This window comes from Vulpes vulpes, chromosome 12 (genome assembly GCF_048418805.1).
Source record: "Vulpes vulpes isolate BD-2025 chromosome 12, VulVul3, whole genome shotgun sequence".
NCBI classification, from domain to species: domain Eukaryota; kingdom Metazoa; phylum Chordata; class Mammalia; order Carnivora; family Canidae; genus Vulpes; species Vulpes vulpes.
In genome coordinates this window covers 3679377-3704049 of record NC_132791.1, presented here as the reverse complement: position 1 = coordinate 3704049, position 24673 = coordinate 3679377, and the positions used below count along the sequence as shown (strand labels likewise).

At 51.9% G+C, this 24673-nt stretch overlaps 1 protein-coding gene across 5 annotated transcripts in view; it reads right to left on the bottom strand.

Annotated features, from left to right (window-relative positions):
• ASTN2 (astrotactin 2) overlaps nucleotides 1-24673 on the bottom strand; it is an 854920-nt gene that overhangs the window by 539689 nt on the left and 290558 nt on the right. For all 5 annotated transcript variants that reach the window (XM_072727526.1, XM_072727523.1, XM_072727524.1 and 2 more), the window contains one exon: nucleotides 22067-22174. In XM_072727526.1, the coding sequence (XP_072583627.1) occupies nucleotides 22067-22174 (108 nt within the window). The remainder of the gene's footprint in view (nucleotides 1-22066; nucleotides 22175-24673) is intronic.

The window sequence follows — 24673 nt, the reverse complement described above, 5'->3', positions numbered from 1 at the left end:
GGCAGGACCAGGAACCCTGACTTCTAGTCCAGTGCTCTGTAGCATACAGAGGTCAGGTCTCCAAATCAAAACTAGAGGTATGCAAAAAAGGGGGGTTTGCAGGGAAGGCCAAACAGAGTTTAAGACTTAAAAGATGGCAGATGGGAGGAAGGAGGGATGGAGAGATGGAAATCGAACACGAGGCATCTACAAAGGAGAAGAAGAAGAGAGCTGGCCGATGTGAAGAGGTGAGACACTGGGGAAGCCAGAGAGGACACAGGCAGCAAAACAGACACACAGATCCAGCGTCAAACCCTCTGATGACGATGCTTCCGCACGTCCCCGTGCTGGGCGGGTGTGGGCCCCAGGCCTCCGAGCCCCTGCCCAGCTTCCTGCCTCGGGGGCGCCTTCCTCTCTACTCTCCCTTTGCTCTGCTCTACTCTGGATGAGGCTGGCTTCCCTTCCCCTGCTCCCTGCAGACCCCCCCTCCTTCCAGAAGTCCTCCCCTCGCCTCTGCCTACTGTCCACCCTCGGGTCCGGAGTTGGAAGCCTCTCCTCTGCGTCCCCGTGACATCCATAACCCAGCCACTCCCCCGCTCATGTTTATCCCGCTGGACATGAAATCTCTGTTTTACTGTAACCCTCCCGGGGGGTGGGGGGTAGAGGAACTAGGCATGACTCATCTTACCTCTCCAGGCCTCCCATGAGGAAGGCGTGTTGTCTCGCACTCAGGGCTGCCTGGTGGAAGCCCAGCTGGTGAGCACAGGATTGGAGGTGTGCTCCCTCTCTCCGGGGAGTAAACAGGTACGTGGGTGGCCACTGGGGGGTGCTCCTGGGTCACTCCAGCCGTGGACCCCGGGGGAGCCCCAAACACCTCCTCAGAAGAGAGAGAAGGCAAAAGTAACTCAAACCTGGAGCAGTCCTTCCAGACTCCACCAAGGAGGCTGCGGGGAGGAATAAAGCCTGCCCTGGTGGGTGAAAGACTTACATGAAACTCAGAAGAAGGGGAGTCCAGTCTGTGGCTTGGGGGGACTCAGCAGTAAAGGGCAACAGCTTCCACCATTCACACCAGCCCGGGCCCTCAGGGGTCAAGGAGAGTGGCACAAAGGAGCATGACGGCACTCTCTGATCTACTAGGGAAGAAACCTTAACGATACAAGAAGTGAGGTTGTCCCGGATTCTTGTTCTAATTGGCGACCTTGTTCGCAAACCTCCTACACAAACGTGATTTTGGACACTCGTAATACGGATGTGAGCAAGTCACCCCCCGGGTCTCCAGCTCTCCAGAGGGGGAGCGGAGATGCAGGACTAACCAGGATTCTAAATGAGACGAGGACTTGACAATAAAGGAGACATAGGTTCCATGTCGTGGTGACATTCTGACCAGGGGCATTGGGGCAAGCTGCAGAAAGGTGGTGATGTGCGTTCCCACGACTTCTAGAAGAAGGACACTCGGGTTTTATTATACAGAACTGGGTTGACACGGCGCTTCAGGCCAAGGAACAGCACCAGCAGACACTGGCCAGTGAAGATGCGCAGGGTGCGCTTGAGGAGCTTTGAGCACGAGGTGGAATCGAAGTTAAGGCCCGCGAGGCCAGTTTGGCTAATGGTAGCAACAGGTAATAGGAAGGGGATTCGGAGAAGCAGCGACAGCAGGTGGGAACGGCTGCCGCTAGAGGAGGCCTGAGGCGGGTGCCCCGATGGAGCACAGTGGCCAGGGCTGTGCCAACAGTGCCTGTCGGGGTCCTACAGGTGGGCACCCGCACATCTGCATACACATGTGCTCTACCTATATCTCAATATGTGGTTTTATTTCCATCTCGTAAGTGAAGAACACGAAGCCGGGAGGGGTGAGGTAACACGTCCACGGTAGGCGAACAGTCAAGCCCAAATCTACACTAGGGTCCGTCTCCAAAGGCAGTGCTCTCAAATGCTACACTCCACCTCACCCGATGTCAGGCTAAGAAGTGGGGAATTTATCGCAAAGGCCAAGTGGGAGCCATCAAAGGAATACAAGGGAGTGACACAATCTAACAAATGCTTTCTGAAGACGACTCCGGTGCCACTTGTATCCTATCAGCTTTGGGTGATTCCCACCTTCCTTGTCCTAATGAAGGTGACTAGGGCGGATATGGTCCATTTGTAGCAGTCCCCAAGTCTCCCAGGGGAGCGCAGGATGGGTCCAGCCCCTCTGACAAATGCTCCAGCCTCCCCTGGCCCCAGGGAGTGATTTATCAGAGCAGCGTCAGCGCCTCTGCCCAGCAGCCTATGATCCAAGGCTGGCGGCCCAGGCTGGGGTTTTTAATTAGCTGAGAGAGGGAAGAGTCAAGTCCTCTCGGATGGAAAGAAAGACACCAAGAAGGCTCATAAATCCAGGACCAAGGATCCATCGACTGGAGTCTGGCAGTGGTAGGAGAGGGGAGGGGCAGGGACAGGCTGGTTCTCTGGCCTTCTTTGCCGCAGTCTCCCCTGCTTTCTGGTCCAGGCACTACACAGAGGCTGGGAACCTCTACCACCATCGACACAAGAATCTCCGGAGATGTACTTCTGTCTAGCGTGGCTACATGACCAGAGTCAGGAGCCTCATTCCTAGCCCTGCATCTCCCACTGAGTTGCTGTGCAATTTGAGGCAAACCATTGCCACCCAAAAGCTTGCAGACCCTGGAGTGAGACACGAGCTTCAATTTGCTCTTCAATCTCGGTTCACGCGGGCAAGCTGCTTTCCCTCTCTGAATCTCTGTTTTTCTCGTCTATAAAGCCGGGTTGAGACCTGGTGTTGCAAGGATTAAATGAGATAATACAGGCAAAGTGCCTGACTGACGGTGGGTATCCAATACGTAACAGCTATTTTAAAATTTCCTTTCCTCCCTCTGGCCCTCAGCTTCCCCATAGGTAAAATGCAAAGTTGTGCCACACGACACACAAGGGCTTCTCCAGCACTGATTTCCTCTGGGTATTTTTAGCTGGATAGGAAAAGACTGGTGTGTGAGGAGAAACAATATTAGTTCCATGCCCAAATCTGAGGGGGAGAGGGCTCACTTCGAAAAACGTTGCACACTGACTTTTTGCTGGGCTCCAGAAGGCAGGGCAGGGGCTACACTAGGCTCGAAAGCTTGAGGGATTTCACACCCACACTCACAAGATGCTTCTGAGAGCCTGAGCTACTGGTTGCCTCACTAGCAAGTGAGCTCCCCATCACTGGAGGAATGCAAGCAAAAGCTGGATGACAGTCTGGGATGGATGTTCTGAAAGAAATTTAAACTTTGGATGGGTTGGGGGTGGGAGGACTTGTTCCTTGAAGGTCCTTGTAAGCATTGAAAATATCACAGTGTCATGCTTAGAGGTGCTATTAACTTACTATATAGTTTCTCATTTAACTCTCACCACCCCGCCAGGTAGGGGCTATTAACATCCCCACTCTACAGACTGAAGACTGAGGATGCAGAAGAGTGAGGCTGCAGGCTCAAGGCTGCGCCCGATTGGAGGAGTCAGAGCAAGGACGGGAGCTCCGGGGAATCTAACGTGTGTTCCACAGCCGGCTTCCCATCTCTGGTCCCACACCTGACGGCAGAGCCCCAGCCCAGCTCGTACTGACTGCAGCTGTCCCTTCCTCCCTCCCCAGCCCCTGTCTCTGGCCCTCGCTGCTCCTCCACATGTATTTACGCTGGGCTGCCTGGTAACAAACGGCTCGTTACCATGCGGAAGGCGACAGCCGGGCGATTAGTGAAATTTGTTACCCATGCGTCTCCGAACAAAATTAAATTAAAAGTGCTGCTTCGCTGTCAAGATAAGGGCCAAGCTGCTGAGATAATTTTTCACTCTCAAACACTCAATTACCCAGTGAGGCTGGATCAGATACAATCAAAGGGGGAAAAAAGAAGAAGAAGAAAAAAAAAAGAGAGAGAGAGAGAGAGAGCGGATGCGAGAGAGAGAGGCAGGCAGGACCTCCAGGAACAGATGTAAGAGTTGTTATCACTCTCTCTGGCCAGGGATGTTAAAGAGGCTGTTGCCATGGTGATGGGGCTGGACCACATGAGACAGGTAGGTGGGTGTGGCCTGTGACTACATCCTGTAATGAAGGAGATGCTCTCCACCTCCACATGGTATCATTTTTCGCTTGAATCATTTCAACAATCTCCTACCTGGTCTCCTCCACCCCTCTTGTCCCTCCCCACCCCAGCTTCCACGAAAGCTAGGGCGACCTTTCAACCACACATATCTGAAAACATCACTCCTTTGTTGAAATCCTGTGATGGGTTCTCATTGTCATCCCGATAAAGTCCAAACCACTTAGCCAATGTCACCCTAGCTCCCTCTCCCCAAGCTTTATATTTCAATGTGGTGAACTAGACCTTCCCACTCCCTGCCCTCCCTCTCTCCCTCCCTCTCTGCCTTCCTTCTGTCTTTTTCAACAGGAATTGAGGGCCTACACTATGCCAGGCATCCTGCTCCATCTCCCTCTATTTCCAGGTCCTTCTGTCTAGAAGAACCTTCTCCTACCTCCTTTCAGTCAACAGTGCCAACTTGTTCTTCAAAACTCAGCCTGGACATTTCCCATGCCAGTGCACCTACTGTGATTCCAATGGGCTGGTCAGGTGCTCTTCCTCTGGGCAGGCGGGGAACTCACTACCCCCTCCCCATCCATCACAGGGCTTTCCACACTCTAGTAACATTGTCCATTGAATTGTCTCCCCCTACCACACTGTGAGACCCATTGGGGCAAAGGCTGTGCTTCACTTATGTCCCTATTTCCAGAGCCCACAGAGCAGGCTTTCAGGAAGAGTCTGGTGAATTGAAATCGCCTTGAACTTGAATGGTGCAATGCCTATAGTAGGTCTCTTTTGGAGATTGCAGAAGCTTCTTTTGTCTTCGTTTTCATTTCATTCTCATTCTTTCTTTACCTGTTGGTTTGCTCCTCTGGAGAGCCATCCTTGATTTATAGACCCGATGTATCTCAAGGCTCCCACTGCCAACCTCCTCAACCGTTAGCACATGGCTTATACTACATTATCTTATCTTTGTCAAAAGAACAAAGACAAAAACAATAATTAACCTTGCCATTGAAATCACAGAATTGCAGAGCCAGGAAGGTCACCACAGAAGTATAATGTCTTTTGCTAAAGGGAGACTGAAGCCACAGAATTTGATTGGTCTGGCATTCTCCATTATTTCTTCTTACCTCTGCAGTCTAGAAAATGCCTTCAGAGCAGGGGTCATCAGTCTTACCCATCTTTGATGTAGTTCCGTAAAGCAGAAATCCTCAATGATGGCTACTCCTGGAGAGAGCCCCTAAAAAAAACTGGAGATGTCCAAGCTCCACCCCAAACCTCATAAATCAAACTCTGAGCGGGGGGTAGGGAGGGACCAAACATAAGTATTTGTTTTCTTAAGCCCATACATGCTTCCCATGCACACGGGGTTGTGAACCCTGAGAAGAGGGAATAGTAACCTTTACTTAAAATACCATTCAAGGACAGAGTTCAAGAAGGTCATTCTCATGGTCCATGACTCTTTCTACCTGGATATTTAGTTTTGATTCTTCTTTATCCTCTTTTATTTTTACCCCATTAGTTAAAGATGAACTAACTTTCATGCCTCCCGGGGTCCCAAGACCAGACACACAATGGTTTGCATGAGTAATGAAAGAGGGAGAGACAACATTTTTCAAAACTCCAAATAAATTTGAACACTTTTGATATCATCTATTCTAGTTACTTGGGATACAGTTTCCTAGTGTATAAAGTGTAGTGGCCAGACCTGATGCCACCATCTATCCATCACTTGACACCTGCCACGAACTATGCTAAGTGCTTTCCTTGTACTATTTCATTTCAACCTCAAAACCATTCTTAGCAGAAGTAACTATGTGTAGGCCATTACACAGCTGAGGAGAACAGGAGCTGATACATTAGAGTAACCTTGGGCAGCCCCAGTGACGCAGAGGTTCAGCGCCGCCTGCAGCCCAGGGCGTGACCCTGGAGACCCTGGATCAAGTCCCACGTCAGGCTCCCTGCATGGAGCCTGCTTCTCCCTCTGCCTGTGTCTCTGCCTCTCTCTCTCTCTCTCTCTCTCTCTCTCTCTTTCTCTCTCTCTCTCTCTCTGTGTCTATGGATAAATAAATACAAATCTTTAAAAAAAATAAAAAATAAACATTAGAGTAACCTTCCTCAGGCCACTCTGCCAAGACTTGTGACTAGCTGTGTTTGGCTCCAAAGCCCAGAAATTAAACACTGTACAATAGGCTACCTCCAGTAAAGTACTCTCCTCAAATGCATTTTGAGGACAGGTAAGGTATAAATGATAAACAGAAGGATAAATACATACAAACATATATAACATATTGTGATTTACCCACATATTTTTAAAAATGAATTGTTCTGTTTGTCCTCGAAAGTAATTATTGTGGTTTATAAATTCCACTCTTCTTAAAAAATCATTCTTCACAATTATCTGGTTGTATAATATTCCATCAAGTTGATGCATCATAGTTTACTTAGCCATTCCCCTATTGTTGGATATTTAAGCTCATTCTAATTTTTCAGTATTACAGATTATGCTACAATGACTATCTTCAGGTTTACAGCATGATGAAAAATGGGTAGCATCATGGAAAAAAATATGGTCATGATAAAATGTCAAGTAAAATAAAACGAATGCAAATGTGTGTGTTGATTATAGTTACAATCCTGAGAAAGAATATATATGTAAATGAGAATGGGGAAAAAATGAAATGAGCTCTTTGTTCTAGGAGGTTCTTGCTAGAGTCTATTTTTCTATTTTCCTCCAGTGATATTATTATGAGTTTATACTGGTGAAAAAAAAAAAGAAAGAAAAAAATAAGAATGTCATCCATAGTGGGGTCGAAACATCTTAGTTCCCCAGATATCCTCAGAATGAAGAGATGAGCTTAGAGGTCAGTGATCTTGACTTATTCTGTGGACAGCAACCCCAGGAAGAGCTTCTAAAAGGCTGGAACTATGTCTTACTAACCCTGGATTCCCAAGAAAGCCATACTATTCCTGGAATCCACAAAGTGTGGTAAGTGATAAAAGGATAGAATTTCATAGCATGAAGAGGCCTCATATATAATTTATTCAAACACCACATCCCAGCTGAATGGAGGGAAAGCCAAAAAGACTTGCCCAAGGTTCCCCCAACATATGACTGCAAGAGCTAGAGTTGACGCCATTTTTTTTTCTAAAATTCTATTCTAAATTAGAAGAAGCAGATGGTTAGCCAATTTGTTCAATGGGAGCCATGGGGGAGAAGTCCTTCACCCGTCCAACGCAGAATGAGTATGACTCAGTGACCTGGGCTCCTTCACAATGTCATACATCTTGAGTTAGTCACAGATCTCTCCTAAATCCCTATGTCCTGAGGCTCTAAGCTGTTCCCCATGACAAATGTCTCTGACCTGAAGCATCAGCTTCCTTCCCATGGAGCACCAAGTGGTTTGACTGTACCTGGAACAATGAAAGAAGAATATTTTTGAACCAGGATGCATGACTGGCTCTGGGAGAACAGAACACCCTGGGCCTTTTCAGTTTCTGGTCTACACCCTCTCCTTGGATGGTCTCTTCCTGCTGTGCCTCATTTACCACCCAGTTCGTGGCAGGGGGGGTGGGGTGGTCAAAACTAAAATGGCCCCAAGATTCTCCTCCTCTAAACATACTGTATGTCTTCTTCCACTTGAGTGGGGGTGAGACCGTGAATATGATGGGATATCACTCCAAGATTAAGTTACTTTTTCTGACAAAAGTGAGGGATTTTTCAGATGTAATTATGGTCCCAAATCCCATAGTTGACTATGAACTGACCACAAAGGAATTTATCCTGGATGGGTTTGGTCAAATCAAATGAGCCCTCTCCCGAAAATGAGGCTGAGGCTGGGATGCCTGAGTGGTTCAGTAGGTTAAGCGTCAGACTCTTGTTTCCTGCTTAGGTCATGATCGCCGGGTCTTGAGATCGAGCCCTGCACTGGGCTCTATGCTAGGTTTGGAGTCTGCTTAAGATTCTCTCTCTCTATGCCCCTCCCTTTGCTCATATGCACAAGCACACACTCTATCAAAAAAAAAAAAAAAATAGAGACTGAGGCCCTGAAGGCAGAGAATCTAAGTCTAAAAGATGCCCTCCTGCCAGTGTTGAAGAAGCCAAGGGTCATGCTGTGAACTGCCCCATGCATGGGACTATGGGCCTGAAGGTGACCTTCAAGAGCTAGAAGCATCCCCGGCGACAGCAGCAGCCCAGCAGGCACGTCAGCTGTAGAGCTGCAGGCAATGCCTTTGGCTAACAGCCTCGCTGAAGAGGGTGCCGAGCCCCAGTCGAGGTGGGGGTCCCGGCCCAAGGCTGACCTCACACCCTGAGCGGAGAACCCAGCTCCGACCTACTGGACACTGCGCCTGCAGAGCCACCAGGAGATGACACGCGTGTGCCGTCTGGAGCTGCCACATTGGTGGCAAAGCCCAACACAGAAAGAGGAGGTCACTTCCCGGCCATGGAGCGCCAGGCGCCTCTCCCCCTCCCAAGGCGCGCTGCCCTGCACTAGGAGCTGGCTCTCAGCGTCGCACCGGGCCGTCCTGCGGGCACCCTGAGGGCAGCAGCTCCAATACCGAGCTCGTCCCCTTCTCCCCTAAGGACCTGCGTGCGGCTCTGTCCTTCCCTCGCACAGGGATTCTCTCCAGCTCCAGGGCCAGAGTCTGATGCCCATCGTCGCTCCTCACAGGCCCACCTTCTTCCAGGGGGACAACCCCTGGGCCCTACCTGCGTTTCCATGTGTCCCGACGGGCAGCCCAAGCCACGGAGCCCCACTGAGCTCCCTTCCTCCCTCAATACGCTTGGAACCGGCCTACCGCCTCTAGTCTGTCCAGCTTCCCCTGTGGAGAGAGTGATCTTCCTACAACAGAAATAGGATGATGGGTCTCTCTCCTTCCAAAACATTCTTAGGCCTCCGCCTTTCAAGTGCAAACTCTCTGGCTCACATGGAGATGCATTAGTTCAGCCCCTGGCCACCTCCCATGTCCATCCCTCAGGTATAAGCTTCAATCTTGGTTCTTGAGGATGCCTTTCATCAATTTCCCCATTATATTGGTTCGTCTTGTCTCTTCTTTTCAAAGTCACTTCTCACCATTTGAAATGATGTATTCATTTATGTGTTTATTTGTTAAATACTCTTTCCCTTCTCCTTTTCTTCTTGGCAAGACTGCAAGATTCATGAGGGCAGCCACACCATTGGTCTATCTGCCATTATACACCTGGACCTTAGAATAGACCCTCAGCAGAATTAGGTACTTAGTAAATAAATATTACTTCGTGAAATGAATGAATAGGATGGATGAGCTTGGCATTCAATGTCTTTCTTGATGCCTTCCTAGTCTTTTTTCTCACTATCTTCATTCATATACCTTATACTCTAGCAATGCACAATTCTGCTTAGTAATCACATAAATCCTATAAAGTAGGATTATAACTTTCATTTTTGAGAGAAAGAAACCGAGACCTAGAAAGCAAACCAATTTGTCCAAGATCACCCAAAGCAGGAGTCGGAACTGAATAGGGTCATGCGTGCAGCATCTCGTAACGCACCTGACACATAGAAGACACTCATGACCAGTACTTTCACCTCTTTATCTGGGAAAGAGTTTTGCAAGGTAAGAGAATCCTGGCTGTCCCACAGGACTGCCAGCAAAGGGGATGACAGAGTGTTCATGCTTGGGGCAGGAAGCAGAGAGTCGCAATCTCTCAGTGTAGGGAAAAGGGGGGGGAAATCCTGCTGAGCCTAGTTGAAAAGCAAGAAAGCGAGAGAGACTGATTATTCCTTCTCGCTAGTGTAAGCAACTAAAAACGACATGTTTGCTTTATCGCCTTTGGTCTCCCATTTGATTCCTGACAGCCGTCTCCCTCCCTCCCATGCAGGGCTGGGCTGTCAGGTGCTGAGCTTGTTGGCATCGCAAAGGAGGAGGAGAACTGAGAACAGTTTAAACAATATTTCAGGGACCATCGCTGGCCTGGGGAGGGCGTTTCTGAACGGTCTGCCTCCCTCACTGCATTCAAGGAACCCTCATTCGCCAACACGATGTTTGGCACGCTTGATGTTTCTGCGGGTTTGGGGAGAGGTAGCCTGGGAGGCATCGTTAAAAGAAAAAACAACCCAACAACAAAAACACAATGTCTATTTCTTCTGAGGTTTGAGGGAAGGGAGAGAAGAGAGACATCAGACAGAGGACTTTTAGCCCATAACAATTCAGAATACATAATTTTCTCTCCTCGTGTGTCTCCTTAAATAGGGCCAAACGCAGGTGTAGATCAAAGCGAGGTTTCTGCATCTGACTGTTCTTTCAGGGACAGAAATCCAAACTCCCAGTCTCATAGCTCCATGAGGGGAAACTAGAATCTCTCCAGGAAGCCTACATGAGCTACCGGAAACCTCTGGAGGAAGGTATCCACCTACTGCAAATCCCAAATCGCTAACAAGCAGGGCAAGAGTCATGATAAAAGGGAAGATTCTCCTAGAGGTCAACACTCGGGTGTGATGACAACAGATTTTGGAACCCACCAAAATGGGGGTCAAGCCTCAGACCTGCAAGATCATTTTGATTCTGTGACCTTAGAGAAGTGACTCTGTCCGGTGTCAATGTCATTCTTTAACATATAGGAACCAGGATAATAACTCATCACGTACTAGCAAGATCGGTGACTATGCAATGGACCTGGCACAAAAGCAACACTAGATAAATGGTTGCTGCATTCTCTTCTTCCTCTTATCATTGTTAGTCAAGCTCCTGGCTTGGGAAAGGGGGGATACTCCACGGGAATCCAATGCCAGGAGAGGAACGGGTACGTCCTGGAGGCTAAGGGGTCAAGGAAAGTGTAGAGTCGTTTTCTCAACTCTGGCTGGAGATTAGAATCTGGAAAGGATTTCATACCGATACTCACACCCCTTGACCAGACATTCCCAGGTAAGGGGTCTGACATCAGTATTTATTTGCAACTGGTGTTTTTAAAAAGCTTTCCGAGTGATTCTAAGATTCAGTTCGGCCACAGAACTACCCTTCTTACCGCACAGCTGGGGACACCTGCCCTGACCCAGGTCCTAGGTCTCATCATTCCCTCAAGCACCAGAAGGTCCAACCTCCTAGTCAGGCCCTAAACATCCAGCCTCCCCAGATGACCCTGCCATCTATTTCTGAGACGAGAGCCAGTGCACGGAGCCATGGGCTTTGTGGTTTGCTCTGTCCCACTCTCACTCCTACTGCACTGTCCCCAGGGGAAAATTCTGGATTGCTCAGACTATTTCTACAAAACGGTCCTTGCACCCCAGCCTGCGGTTAAACTCTTCCTTCTTACTGACAGTTCTTCTCAGTGGCAGCCTGGTAAATGTTTAACAATGGGCTCTCTGAGGAGGAAGACGAAGCTTCCATTGGAGCATCTGCCGATTTCCACGGTGTGAGTACTTCACCCCACCGCGGCTGATTATGAGCTACTGATGTGACCCTCAGTAGAGTGGGGAATGGACTCAGCGCAGTCGGGAATGGAAAGCACCGTAGCTCTTACAAACTGGGACGGGTGGGCTCCAACAGAGCACTACAGCTTCTATCATGTTTTCCTACTTGGGCCGAATACCAGGACCCCCACTGTCGGCGGTGCCCCGGGAAGGTGGTCCCCACGGCGCCACCTCTGTCCTCCATACTGAACTAACTTCCCAAGCAGCCGAGCTGCCTCTGACCGCTCTTATTCCTGGTCCTAGCTTCTCCCAGGGCACATGTCCCTTGGAGGGCTCCGAGTTGACACCACGAAGCTGCCCGGGATCCGATCAGGCTTTTTGCACCAGCACAGACGTGGGTGTCGACCTCCCGTCTCTAGCACTCGCCTTATTCCAGGTACCGTGGTACACACTTTTCATGCATTACCTCAATCATACAACGGTTTGACCAGATTTTGAACCCAAACAGCTTAAGTTCAAATCCCAACTGCCCTTACTTCCTGGCTGTCTAGATCTCAGTTTCCTTATCTATAAAATGAATATGAAAACAGTCCCCTTTCCATGGTCTTGCTCCAAAACATACGGGACGACACATATCCAGAGCACAGATTGACGGGCTGTTTCTTCTGTTCCTACCGTCTTCCTCCCTCCTGGTTGTCTATGCTTCTATCATGGACACTCAGAATGGTACTGCCAAGAACTTAGAGAACTTTAGGTTCTACCTCCTTGGTTGACAGGCACCAGAGGCCTGAAGCCTTGCTCGAGTCTCATATACACACACTTGGGATGGGAACCTTCCAGGAGTCATGGCATTGTCTTGCTTGGTGCCTCCTCCCTCTCTCCCTCCTTCCCTCCCTGCTCATCCAGCACCCCTGCTCCCTGGCTTTCTACCCTATCATAAGTCTGTCCCTGCTGTCCCCATGCCCATGTCCACACCTTGGATCACCCAACAGAACTACCTCTGAGGGCTGGCACTCACCTCTGCACCCCCAGCTAAGCCTTATCCTGCTGTCCTCTTTAGGAGTCCCTGCTGGGAAGGGAGGAGCAGACCAGCTGAGCCAATGAGGCTGAGAGAAATAAGGGCTTCAGAGCCTTGCTCCTCTGTCCTGGAAACCCTCCGACAGGACCACCTGTCCCTCTTCACTGAGACCATCCCCTCCCTCCACAGCCTGGATCACTCTTTCCAGGCCAGTCTAGCTACAAAGGCTTAGTGACTGATGAAATACCAACCCATCTGTCTTTGGTGTTTATTTACTCTTTTCTGAGTAGTCGGTCTTCGGGGTGTGCCCTGTAGGCTGGTTTAGAGCAGCCTGCAGATGTGCCTGCAAAAAAGGGGCTGACCTTAGGCCAGGCAAGGATGGCAAAGGGCAAACCCACATCACAATGCCCCAGGAGGTCAGTCCCATCAAATTCATGTTTTTACTGAAAATGTTTAGTCTTTTTTTTTTTTTTCCCCAGAAGCAAGACTAATGCACAGGACAACACGTCCGGGGAAAAGGCCACAGCACCCGTCTGAAACACTCATTTTGCTGTGCTTCCCTGGTTACCACCTAGTGAACAGTGATCACCAGGCTCCAATAGAGCACACGTGGCTAAACATGTCCTGGGCGTATGTTCTCTCCTTTAATCTTCACACTAAAGAATGAGTAAAAGGACTAATACTAGACTTTTTCCTCCTTAATGCAGGACAAATGGAAGCTCAGAGAAGGACAGTGCCTTTCCCTAAGCCACGTGGCTAGGAAACAGCAGAGCGAGGATTTGGCCCCCTGCCTGCTATTTCAGAAGCCTGTAATTAACTTAGGAGGACAACTATTGACTTAATATTTTAGTCTGGATATAATTTCAAACTGATGGAAAAGCTACACAGATAAGAATAGTACAAAGAGCATCCCTATGCCCTTTGCCCAGATTCACCTACTGTGAAAAATGTTGCCCGGGCTGCTCTGCCATTTGAAAAGTCAACATCGTAAACTTGGGGAATATGCTTCCCGTCCCTGAGCGTTGGTTTCTATCAGCAGAAAATGTCAGAAGTCCTTTCCCTAGGACTGAAAAAACCCTGTGGTCTGATGGGAAAGGATGGATGAAGGATGGGATGGGTACCACAGTGGTCAGGGCCCGGCTCCTGCCCATTTCTCAGGCTCACCTGCCAGGATTCTCCACCACAGCCTCAGGCTCTTCCCAGTTCCTGCCTTCTCTCCCATCCCCGTCCCCTTCGCCATGTAGCCTCTGCCCTCACTCTGGGCAGGTCCTGTTGTGTCAGACTTTCACCTCATCCCATTGCCATTTCCTGGAGCCTCTCCTCCACTCCAACTATCACCCTCCCACGCAGTCTTCTACCCTCAATCCCCAAACGCCCCCTTTTCTGCAGATAAGGCTTGAACTTGTCCTCATCTGTCCTCTCCCACGAAAAGAGGATTAAACCATGTGTGTATGTGTGTGTTGGTGGGGAGAATCAAAAAGAAAAAAAAAATCATACATCCGTCTAGATTAGCACAAAATTTTGTTTACGATTCAAGAGTCCTTATCATTACAGAAAATCTCAGTTTAGGAAATCGCCATATTAAAACAAGCAACTAAAACAAAGAAAGAGGCAAAACTGGGCAGGAGTGGGGGCATTCATGCTCTGGTTCTCTCTGCTGGGGAGCTAATTGGCAAAGCTTAGAGGAACGTGCATGAGACTGGGGATAAGAAAATGTGAGCTCCTCAAACCTGCTGGGCAACCCGCTGATGAGAAGAACACGGTCCAGAGAGGGAGAGATGGTAGCCCAAGGCCACAGAGCCACCCGTGCGGAGCTGGGCCGGGAGGCCCACGCCGAGTGCTTGCACTGCTGGAATCTTCCAGCAGCTGTGGTTGCTCTGTCTGCTGCTCAGTACTGTGCCTGGGGCTGGGCAGGCCATCTGCCCTTCTCATCTGGACCTTCAATTATACACCGGCTTCTCCCGACCAGCACTGCTTCTCTGCGTGAACTGCAGCACCCCCTAGGAGTTTATAACCACTTTGAGGCTGGCAGCCCAGGCCCTATTTCCCAATGCTTATAGTAAGGTCGATCATTCCATAAATATATGTGAGACTAGAATGAGCTTCAGACCTGATGACATGAGGCATAAATATCCTTGTTTGACAGAGAGGAAACCTGAGGCCCTAAGAGGGTACCTGCTTGACCAGGGTCACCAAGTGAGTTAGCGGGAGGGGTCCAGGCTTCAATGCACATCTCTTGACTCTGGGCCCACTGTCCTTGGTCGTGTGCAGCGTCATCTCTGGTTTATAAAGGTGAACTTCTGCCCAATGGGAATCTATCAAATCCAGCTCCTTCATTAGTCAGTCCTGGGGGATACGGTCAGAATTGTCAAAGCCCGAACAAGGGACGGATTGAGGGGTTATCTACTTGACCATACACAGACCTCTGCGCTTGACAAACAGACTCCTTTAGGCAGAAGGATCACGCGCGATAGGAAATCAGATTCATCGCACAGAGCATGGTGAGATTTCCCTCTTTTTCCTGCACCGCTCCTCCAGGTGAAGGCCACCTGTAGGATGTGGAGGTTTCAGGGCAGGGGGTCAGCAATCTGTGAGCCACAGGTGCAGTCTGGACCAGCACCTGCTCTTGGAAACAAAGTTTCCTTAGGATATACACGCATGTTCACTCATTTGCATGTCACCTTTGGTAGCTTTCAGGGAACAGCCGCAGAGCTGAGTAGTTCCAACAGTAACTGCAGGACCTGCAAGGATGGAGATGCTTATGACGGCTGACTCTTGATGGAGGCAGTCCCAGCAGACAGGCCTAGTCTCCCTCCCTGTGCGTCCGCTCACCAGACCGATTACGACGCTTCTCTGCCTACGGCGGTCTACCTGCGTACACCAGATGCCTCTGAATGACACTCCCCGTTCCCCTACAAAACCCCCGAGACTCGGGGAAGCCAGGGGTGATTCTCAGACTGCACCATAAATCTCTTCTCCGGCAGCTCCTGTTGCCAAAAATGCAATTTCAGGTGACTTCATTTTGGGCTCAGGATGCTCTCAAGGAAAGGGAAAATTCAGGAGAAAGAACAAAATTTCAGAGTCCTGGGATCTCGCACCTCTGGATTTGCTCACTCCGGGGGGGTAGGTGTCCACAGCTCTGTGTTATACAGAAGGAAGCGCCCAGAGATGGGAAGCCCACCAGGGCCACACCAAGGGGAGGAGGTGAAGTCAGGATTCACCGCCAGGTCTATGGCTGGATCCAACACCACTTCTACTTCTTTCATGGCACATGCTAGAGAGAGACCCAGGTAGAAAACCCCATTAGATGTTCCCTCTCTCCTTCCCCTCCACGTCCTCTCTACCATCCTCCCCGGGTGTAGCCTTCTCTGCTGGGGAACCTCCTGAACTTGTCACATCCCTTCAAATCACCCGCACTCCCTGAATGCTCAAAGAACCAGGCAGTCTGGGTTTTCAGCTCCAGTCCCCCGGCCTTCCTCCCACTACCTGGGATGTCCTTCCCTGGGGGCCTTGAAAAGGAAGAACGGGCAGGGCTGAGGCCTCAGTTCTGCTCACCAGGAGCAGGGAAGAGAAAAGGAGCGCAGACTCTGTTCTTGCAAGTGGAAATGGAGTGAGTAAAGATGAGAGTGGCAGACAGAAAAGCAGCATCCACCCTGGGCGCTTACAATAATCCAGACGCCTGGCCAGGAATCTCTTTCTTTCATTCATTCGAGAAGCATTCATTCAAAAAATGTTAATCCATGTGCTCACCATGGGCCCATCCCCGTGTTGGGTGCCGGGGATGGGAAGCTGGGTGCAGACGGCCACGTGCCTAGCCTCGCGACGCTTGCAGGTCCATGGGGGGTGCACACATCATCACCGGTACGCAGGAGATTGGTGACAAAGTGTGCATGGGGGTAAGGCCGCAGGAGCTACTACGGCATGACGCAGGGATTGGGCATGGGTCGGGACAGCTGAAGACACGCCATCTAAGAGGAGGTGGCACCATTCAGAGAGCGGGGGCGGCAGGGGGAGAGTCTGTGAAGGACCCTGTGGCGCAGACATGGGCATGCTGGAGAAGAGCCCCGGGGAAACGGGGGGACCGCTCACCACGTCCATCCTCAAGGCCAGAGTGAAGACCGAGGAAGCTTCCAAGCGGAGAAGTGACATGATCCCTATTTACATTTTAGAAATGCCCGTTCGGGCTGCAGGGTTGAGAACGGGCTGGAGTGTGGTGAGCGAGACAGCTGGACGGGGATCTCAGTGTTCACAACAAGGGATGGAGGTGACAGGGACCCCGGGTGACGGGGATGGCACGGGAGAGCTGGCTGCTGGGCACGGCAATTACAAAGGGGTGGCTCCTGCTCCCGGCTGATCCTCGCACTCACCCCAGGAGGGCACGGCCGCCACCCCATTTTAAAGCCAAGGATACCGAGATGATGGGTTCGAGTCATGTGGATGGATGCACAGAGACAAGGCCGGGTCTGGGCCAGGGTCAGCGTCCAGTTCCCACTCTTCCAGGAAGCCTTCCCACATGTCCCAAGTGTTTCTCTATCTGTCTTGTGTGTCCCAAGGCTGGGACAGTCTGAACCATCCGAGGAACTGGCCGCCTCTCACCTTCCAGTATATCTACCACCTTCGCCAGCGCCGCTCGGGGCCCTCAGGGAGATCATCACCAACGCTCGCTGACTTGCTCTTGAGCCCGCCTTTCCACCTCTACTCATCGACGGGGCAGGTGAGACCCACACACGGGCAGGGACGGCGCCAAGCTTGTGGGCCAAGGTCACACAGAAAACTGGGAGCAAATGCAGGACTGGAAACCACGGCCCCCAGCCCTCGGATGACCCCATGGTGCTGACTTCTTCCCGAGCTCCGGGACGGCTGACGGCCCGATCCCAGGCCACCTGCCCCTGGGCAGGGACACACAGCCCAGGTCTTGTTTGCAGCTAGAACGGAAGGGGGGCTGGTGAACAGATCGGATCGAGGTCCCAGGCTCCCCAGCATGGAGATCTGCCCTTCCTGGTGCCTCTATCTCTCTCTTCCTCCACCTTTTTGTACTTTGTCACCTTCCGGTGTGATAACCAGGATGGCTTGCACGGCCCCCAGTGGGGGTGGGAGAGGAGCACCATGGGGAGCTGCTGCCTTACTGTAAAGAAGAGCAAGTAAAGCAAGAGCAAGTAAAGAAGAGCAGGATGCGGGTGGCAGAGGGGAGGGGGCTGCGTGCTGGGAGTCCGGCCGTCCTCGGGGTGACGGTGCAGCCACACGGGACGACAGAAGTCACTCTCTGATGAGGGACTGCCACCCTCTCTGAAAAGAAGACCAGGGAAGGGGAGAGGCACCGGGGACGGGAGCCCACACGATGCACGAGCGGCCAGTGTGCCCCATGACCAGGGATTCTCACCGACACGCAGCCTCTCCCGCTGGCGCCAGCGAGAAGGGACCTGCGAGACCTGGGCTCCCTGCAGGCTTCACATAAGGCATCAGAAGCCGGGAGGGGGGGCGTGACTCGCGCTGGCAGGAGGCCTGAGATCCAGGCTGTGCTCACCCGGTGCTCCCTTCCGAGCAGCCTTTGCTCCTCCACCCGCACATCTTCTCTCCTTCTTCCCCCGCCTGTGGGCTCAGGACACAGAGCAACCTCAGTCCTCACCACGGCCCCGAGGGCCTGAACCTTAGTCCTCACCTGTCAGAGCAGGACGCTGATACCCAGGGAGGTGGGGGCTAAGGTCCCCGTTCAAGGAGGCACCGCGAGCAGGTGGCGTGGGGGCCGGCAACTGGGCGGCCCCCCGGCCCCACTGCTCGCTCAGCCCCGAGGCCTCCCGAACTTCCCGCAGCTCACCTCTGTGTCCTGCATTTCTCCCATCACGGCAGTGAGCCTGAAAGCTGCTTCCCCACCGCCCACCCCCCATGCCCGCCGTACCCAGACGAGAAGCAGCAAAGGGTCGCAGCCCTTCCCGGGGGACTGTGGGGTCTGCAGGGAGAGGCACCGGCCCTGAGTTCGTCTGGCTGGAGCAGAAGCTGTACTGGGACCGAATTCATGGTCGATGTCCCACCAGGAACCAGAGCAGCAGCAGCGGGAACCCTGACACCACCTCGCTCAGGGCCAGGGAGGCTTCCCTGCACCCCTGAAAAGAGGGTGCAGTAACCTCCTCCGCTAAAGGGCATCCACACCAGCAGTCCCTTCCCTGCTCTATCCACTCCCTTCCTTGCTGCAGGCTTTTTCCTGTGCCTTTGTCCCCACCTAACATATTTCTAGTTTGACACAATACAAGCTCCACGAGCATAGGTCTTTTAAAAACTGTTGCTTGATTTGTGTCCCCAACGCCTAGAAGAGTGTCAGACACACAGCTGGTGCTTGACAAATATTTGAAGTGTATGCACAGGAGAGAGGGAGAGAGGGAGGGAGAGAGGGAGGGAGGAATGGGGAAGGAAGGAAGGATCCATCAGGAAATTGGTAGGAAAGGGGAAGAGAGAAGAGGATAATAAGGAGAGAAAAACAGAACACAGAAGAGAACAAAGGCAAGGGAGGAATGAAGAGCAGGAAGCCGTGATACAGGGAGGAGGGATGGAGAGAAGAAGAATAAGAAATAGAAATTAAACAAGCAGGCAAGCGAGCATCCCAGGGCCCTGAGGAGGAAGAGGAAGATGCAGCTGGAAGCACAGGGTGAGGGAGGAGGTACCACCAGGGGACCTTCAGAGGGACAAAGCAGTGGCACTGGGCTGGCAGGAGGGCCAGGGCGGGAGGGGGGATGGGTTCAGGAAGGAGGGCCAGGGGGGATGGGGTCAGATGGGGGGACGGGTTCAGGTGGGAGGGCAGGGGGGGATGGGGTCAGGTGGGGGGACGGGTTCAGGTGGGAGGGCCGGGGTGGGGGACAGGGTCAGATGGGAGGGACAGGGTCAGGTGAGAAGGCTGGGAGGGATGGGGTCAGGTGGGAGGGGCGGGGGGATGGGGTCAGATGGGCAGATGGGGTCAGGTGGAAGGGCCGGAGGGGACAGGGTCAGATGGGGGGACAAGTTCAGGTGGAGGGCCAGGGGGATCAGGCAGGAGGCCAGTGGGATTCAGCGTCATAAGGGGGAGGCATCACAGCCCCGTCCCCCCACCCGGGAAGCACAGCCTGGCCCTGCTGCAGCCTACGGAGGCACTGAGCCAAGCCGTTTATCTCGAGTCCTGTGGCTCGCTTTTGCTTTTCTTTTTAAAGTTTAACTCCGATTTACGACAGGCGTGCTCTGTGATGAATGCTTTTTTTCCAATTAGCTGTAAACAGCCCCGTGGTGCAGAGGAGACCCACCGACTTCCCCCGCTCTCATTCTGGCTGCTGGGTTGGGGGAGGGAGAAGACAGGTCAAGAACCATCCATCACCGACTTCAAAACCTCCAACGCAGCAGATAGCAGAGAGCCAAGGCTTCTTGGGCAGCCGTGAGAGGCAAGCCCGAATGTTCCAGTCGCTGCAGAGGCTGCAAAACCTTCCCAGGTGATGCGTCCAAAGCGATACTCCCCACACAGGGTCCTTCAGTGAAAGGTGCCAGGCGCAGGGACATAGGAAAACCCACAACGACAACTGAATTGACATTACTACGTCTACTGTGTTTGCTCCTAGTGTGTACCAGGTGCCATGACAAACTGTGTTTTAAAGATTTATTTATTTGAGAGAGAGAGAGAGAGAACGTGAGTGAGTTGGGGAGGGGCAGAGGGCCAGGACCCCCAAGCTGAACCCCCAGTGAGCGCAGGTCCCCACACAAGGCTCAGTCTAGGACCCTGAGCTCCCGACCAGAGCTGCAACCAAGAGCTGGACGCTCAACTCAGCGAGCCACCCAGGAGCCCCCTTGACAAACATTTTCTATAACCTCAGCAAAACTCAACCCAAAGTCTAAGGGGCAATCGTGAGGCCCATTCTAGAGATGACAAAACTGAGGTACAGGGAAGATAGATAAGCTGCCCAAGAGCAAAAGTTGCCCAGAGAAGCGATGGGACCCATGCTCTTCAAGTGTCCACAGTGCATGCGTGGAAAGCACGCAGAACTGTTCCACAAGACCTCTTCCATCTACCCTCCCCCCAGGACCTCTTCAGCCCACTTCCATGCAGGGGTCTGATGGAGGAAACGGGGTCAGGTGGGAGGGCTGAGGGAGAGGGGGTCAGATCGGGGGGACAGGGTCAAGTGGGAGAGCCAGGGGTATGGAGTCAGGTGGGGGGTATGGGTTCAGGCGGGAGGGCCAGGGGGATGGGGTCAGGTCGGGGGGCATGGGGTCAGGCGGGAGGGCCAGGGGGACGGGGTCAGATGGGGGGATGGGGTCAGGTGGGAGGGCCAGGGGGGATGGGGTCAGGTGGGGGGATGGGGTTAAGTGGGAGGGCCGGGGGGATGGGGTCAGATGGGGGGATGGGGTCAGGTGGGAGGGCCAGGGGGATGGGGTCAGGCGGGAGGGCCAGGGGGACGGGGTCAGATGGGGGGATGGGGTCAGGTGGGAGGGCCAGGGGGGATGGGGTCAGGTGGGGGGATGGGGTCAAGTGGGAGGGCCGGGGGGATGGGGTCAGATGGGGGGATGGGGTCAAGTGGGAGGGCTGGGGGGGATGGCGTCAGATGGATGGGACGGGGTCAAGTGGGAGGGCCAGGGGGGGATGGGGTCAGATGGGTGGGATGGGGTCAGGTGGGAGGGCCAGGGGGGGATGGGGTCAGATGGGGGGGATGGGATCAACATGTCTTGATTTGCCAGAGGACCCTTACTCCTTTCTGGGCCCCGGTCTAAGCTCTTGGATCTCTCCTTAATCACTGGCAAGGAATACGTGCACATACCCGCCCCCCAACCCTCCAACACGGCAACCTTGACCTTGCCACTTCCCCATCCTTATAAAACAGGGATGAAGAATGACACGCACAGGTGGTTGCCTGAAATACGCTCCAGTCTCCGCCTTGAGGGCATGTGTGATCCTCAGAGAAGCGGGGAGCTCAGCCCCCAGGTGCAGCGAGGCTTCATGGAGGCCTGCTTCTGCATCGGACGCCTCCTCCCCTGGAGCACCATTGTGGGAAACGACGCGGCCTCGCTATGGATTTCATCTGTTGGAGACGCCGTCTGGAGAGTCAAAAGGAGTCCTCTTGGGAGGAACCAACTAGACAACGTTCTCTCTGGCCTCGGTGTCAGGGGAAGACAATTTCCTGAACAAATAAACGGTTCTATCCCATAGACCCCGCACATCGTATCACGGAGCATGTTCCCTTCGCACTCTGATTGCTAAATCTCTGCGTTGAATTGCCGGCTCCGCCTAAGAACACGCGGCACAGCCTGGCGTAGATCCCCCTGCACTGATCTAACCTGGGTTTGAATAATTTTCCTTATTCCTATTTTGCTTTCAACCGGGTTCCCTTACTTATTGCATTCCAGCGCTGGATTTTTTTTTTTTTTTTTTAGACCGCATAAAGTTAAAAAATCTTCCCCAAATGCTTTGAGGAATGAGGACAGAGAACAAATAAAGAATGGAAGGCGAAGCCATAAGTAACCGTCACTCGTCTAGCCCGGGTTTCGGATGCCAGGCTGTGTTAACCGGACCAAGACCGGGTCGAGGAAAAGTTGAGGTGTGTCACTGAGCAAGGTGTCTGCCTCCCAGGCTTTCCTCCTACTAATGCTGGCGGGTTCTGGAACCTTCCCAAAGACTCCCTTACCTTTGCTGCGGCGGCGACTACGGTACTGCTCCGTATAAAACGTCAGCTGCGTTTCATCATCTGCCTCTGAACCCGAAGTCCCCTTGGTTCTCCCAAAGCTGATTCCCCCTGAAAGGAAGAGCAATCCATTAGCCACATAAGCCTCCTGCAGCTTGTTAAATCCCTCCTCCTCCGACCCAAAGATCAGCAACCCCATCCCCAGACTTCCTTCTGGAAATCCCAAGTGACCCAGGAGCTGGCATGATTTATGGATGGACTCCCGGGCTCTGCGGTGATGCGGGTCTGGGTTCTAACCATGACTTGGCAGCTGCGAGCTGTGTGACCTTGAGGGGACGCCTCCCCTTTCTGAGCGCTGGGTTCTCTCTTAATAAAACGGGGACCATAGCTATTGACCTTGTAGGGTTGCTATGAAGATTAAAGGAGATACGATGCATAAAATATCTGTCCCGGGGTGGGTCCTAACTAATGGAGAGCTGTGATTATTGCTTCGTATGATGAGGTTGCCTCTAGGAAAACACTTCAGGCAACTTAATTCCACACACATTTCAAGCAAGAGCTTCCTATAAGCCAGGCCAAGAGCCAGAGCCTTGGAGGTACAAAGATAGATATAGCCCAGCCCCTTGCCAGCCAGAGGATCATAAGCTAGTCAAGGAGACAAATGGGGTCCTAAGGAGCCTTTACCCTAATTCATGGTTCTGTTTTTCCACACAATGAGATGCTGAGAATATGGGGGAGAGCAATCCATCCCAACACGGAGGGCCGGGGAAGGTTTTATGGAGGAAGGGGGATTTAAGTCAAGGCTGGAAGGATGAATGGGGCTTCAGTGGCAGAAAATGGGAGTTCCAGGAAAAGGTGAGAGCTAGAGCATCCCTGGGGATGGCGGCCACGCTGAGCTCAGTGCTGACGGGAAGGACCACAGGAGCCCCACAGTGAAGTCCCTGAGTGCCACACTGAGGACAAGGGGCCTTACGTGGGTGTCACAGAAGGTTCCAGGGCAAGGGGTGAGCTCATTGTGCAGCATGAAGGACATGGCAGGGGGGCGCAGGCCTCAAAAGGGATGCCGCAGAGGGGAGGAAGCCAGGAGGCTCAGTGAGAGGCCATGAGGGTGTGGGTGAGGCAAGGGGCAGTGGGGATGAGGGGAGGAGGAGGAGGAGGCATGTTGCAGAGACACACTCATGAATGTGGAGGCCGATGGGTGATGCATTCACATGCCATGAGCACTGGAAGCCAAAGATGATAAAGATAAAAGGCCCGAAAGAAATAGGCCAAAATACTAACAGCAGTTAATTCCGCAGGGAGGAATAGATATTTTTTTTTATTGTCTTTGTGGTTTTCTATATTATGTATTTTTTGTTGTTAACAAAAAAAGCACAGAGTGCGGGAGAATTAAAGAGATTAAAGCATTGGTGAGCTCTCTGCTCTAGAGAGGAGACAGTGAGAGGAGAGCATAGAGCATAGTGGGGGCACACAGCAGGCGGGAAGCAGGGGGCCTGTGGTTTGGGTACAGATCCTCAGACCCGGACATCAACCGACTGTCTCTGGGAGGAGCGTCAAGGACCCAGCAGCAGCGGCTGTCTTGGATGGAGAAGTGGCTGAAGGCAGGGGACAGATTAATAAAGTATATGAAATATAAATATCTTGCATCTTCTGAATCAAGCACCACACAAACCTATTGCCTACTCGGAAGTTCTACCCGAGGAAAAGAAAACCATAGATCAGAGGGGAACGTTGCTCAATGCAAAGAAGAGTTTCTTACACTATTTCCTCTTCTAGGACACTTAGTATTCAGAAATCACACTGGAAGACGCTCCGTCTGCAATATGGTTACGGTGCATTCATTCATTCATTCATTCATTCCAGTAACATGGTGAGTGATCTGCTATGTGCTTAGAAGATGCTGATACATTATTGCATACAATTCTCTTCATGATATACTCATAACAAAAGTGCAATTGGGATCCCTGGGTGGCTCAGTGGTGGAGCGTCTGCCTTTGGCCCAAGGCGTGATCCTGGGTCCTGGGATCCAGTACCCCATCGGCCTCCCTGCAGGGAGCCTGCTTCCCCCTCTGCCTGTGTCTCTGCCTCTCTCTGCGTCTCTCATGAATATATAAAATCTTTTTTTAAAGTGTAATTAACAAATTAGATAATAGAACAAAGACAGAAAGACATGTGTGGGCAAACTTACATATGTGCCAAGAGTCACTCAGCTGATGAGTATGGGAATTAGGATTCAGGGCTGGTCTGTCCAGCTCCACATCTGAGCTTTCTAGAAAGCAAACTACTTTCCTGGAACACCTCAGGAGGCAACCTTAGCGAAGGTGGATTGTCCTTTAACCATATCCATCTTCCCATTGCAAACTCAGAGTACTCCTTGGAGGGAGGTTTACTGATGCCCACTTTACAGGTGAAGCAACCACGTTTCAGAAAAAGAAAATGATCTGCTAATAATGAGTGAAGTTGGACCTGGGACCCATGTGTGACTGATGGTCAAGTTCAAATGTTTAACCATTTGTGACACTGTCTCTCAAATTAGTGCTCTGTGAAATGGGAAGATTAATGCCTGCCCTCTCCCTTCCCTGAGATGGTAGGTTGTCATGGAGGGGAGAC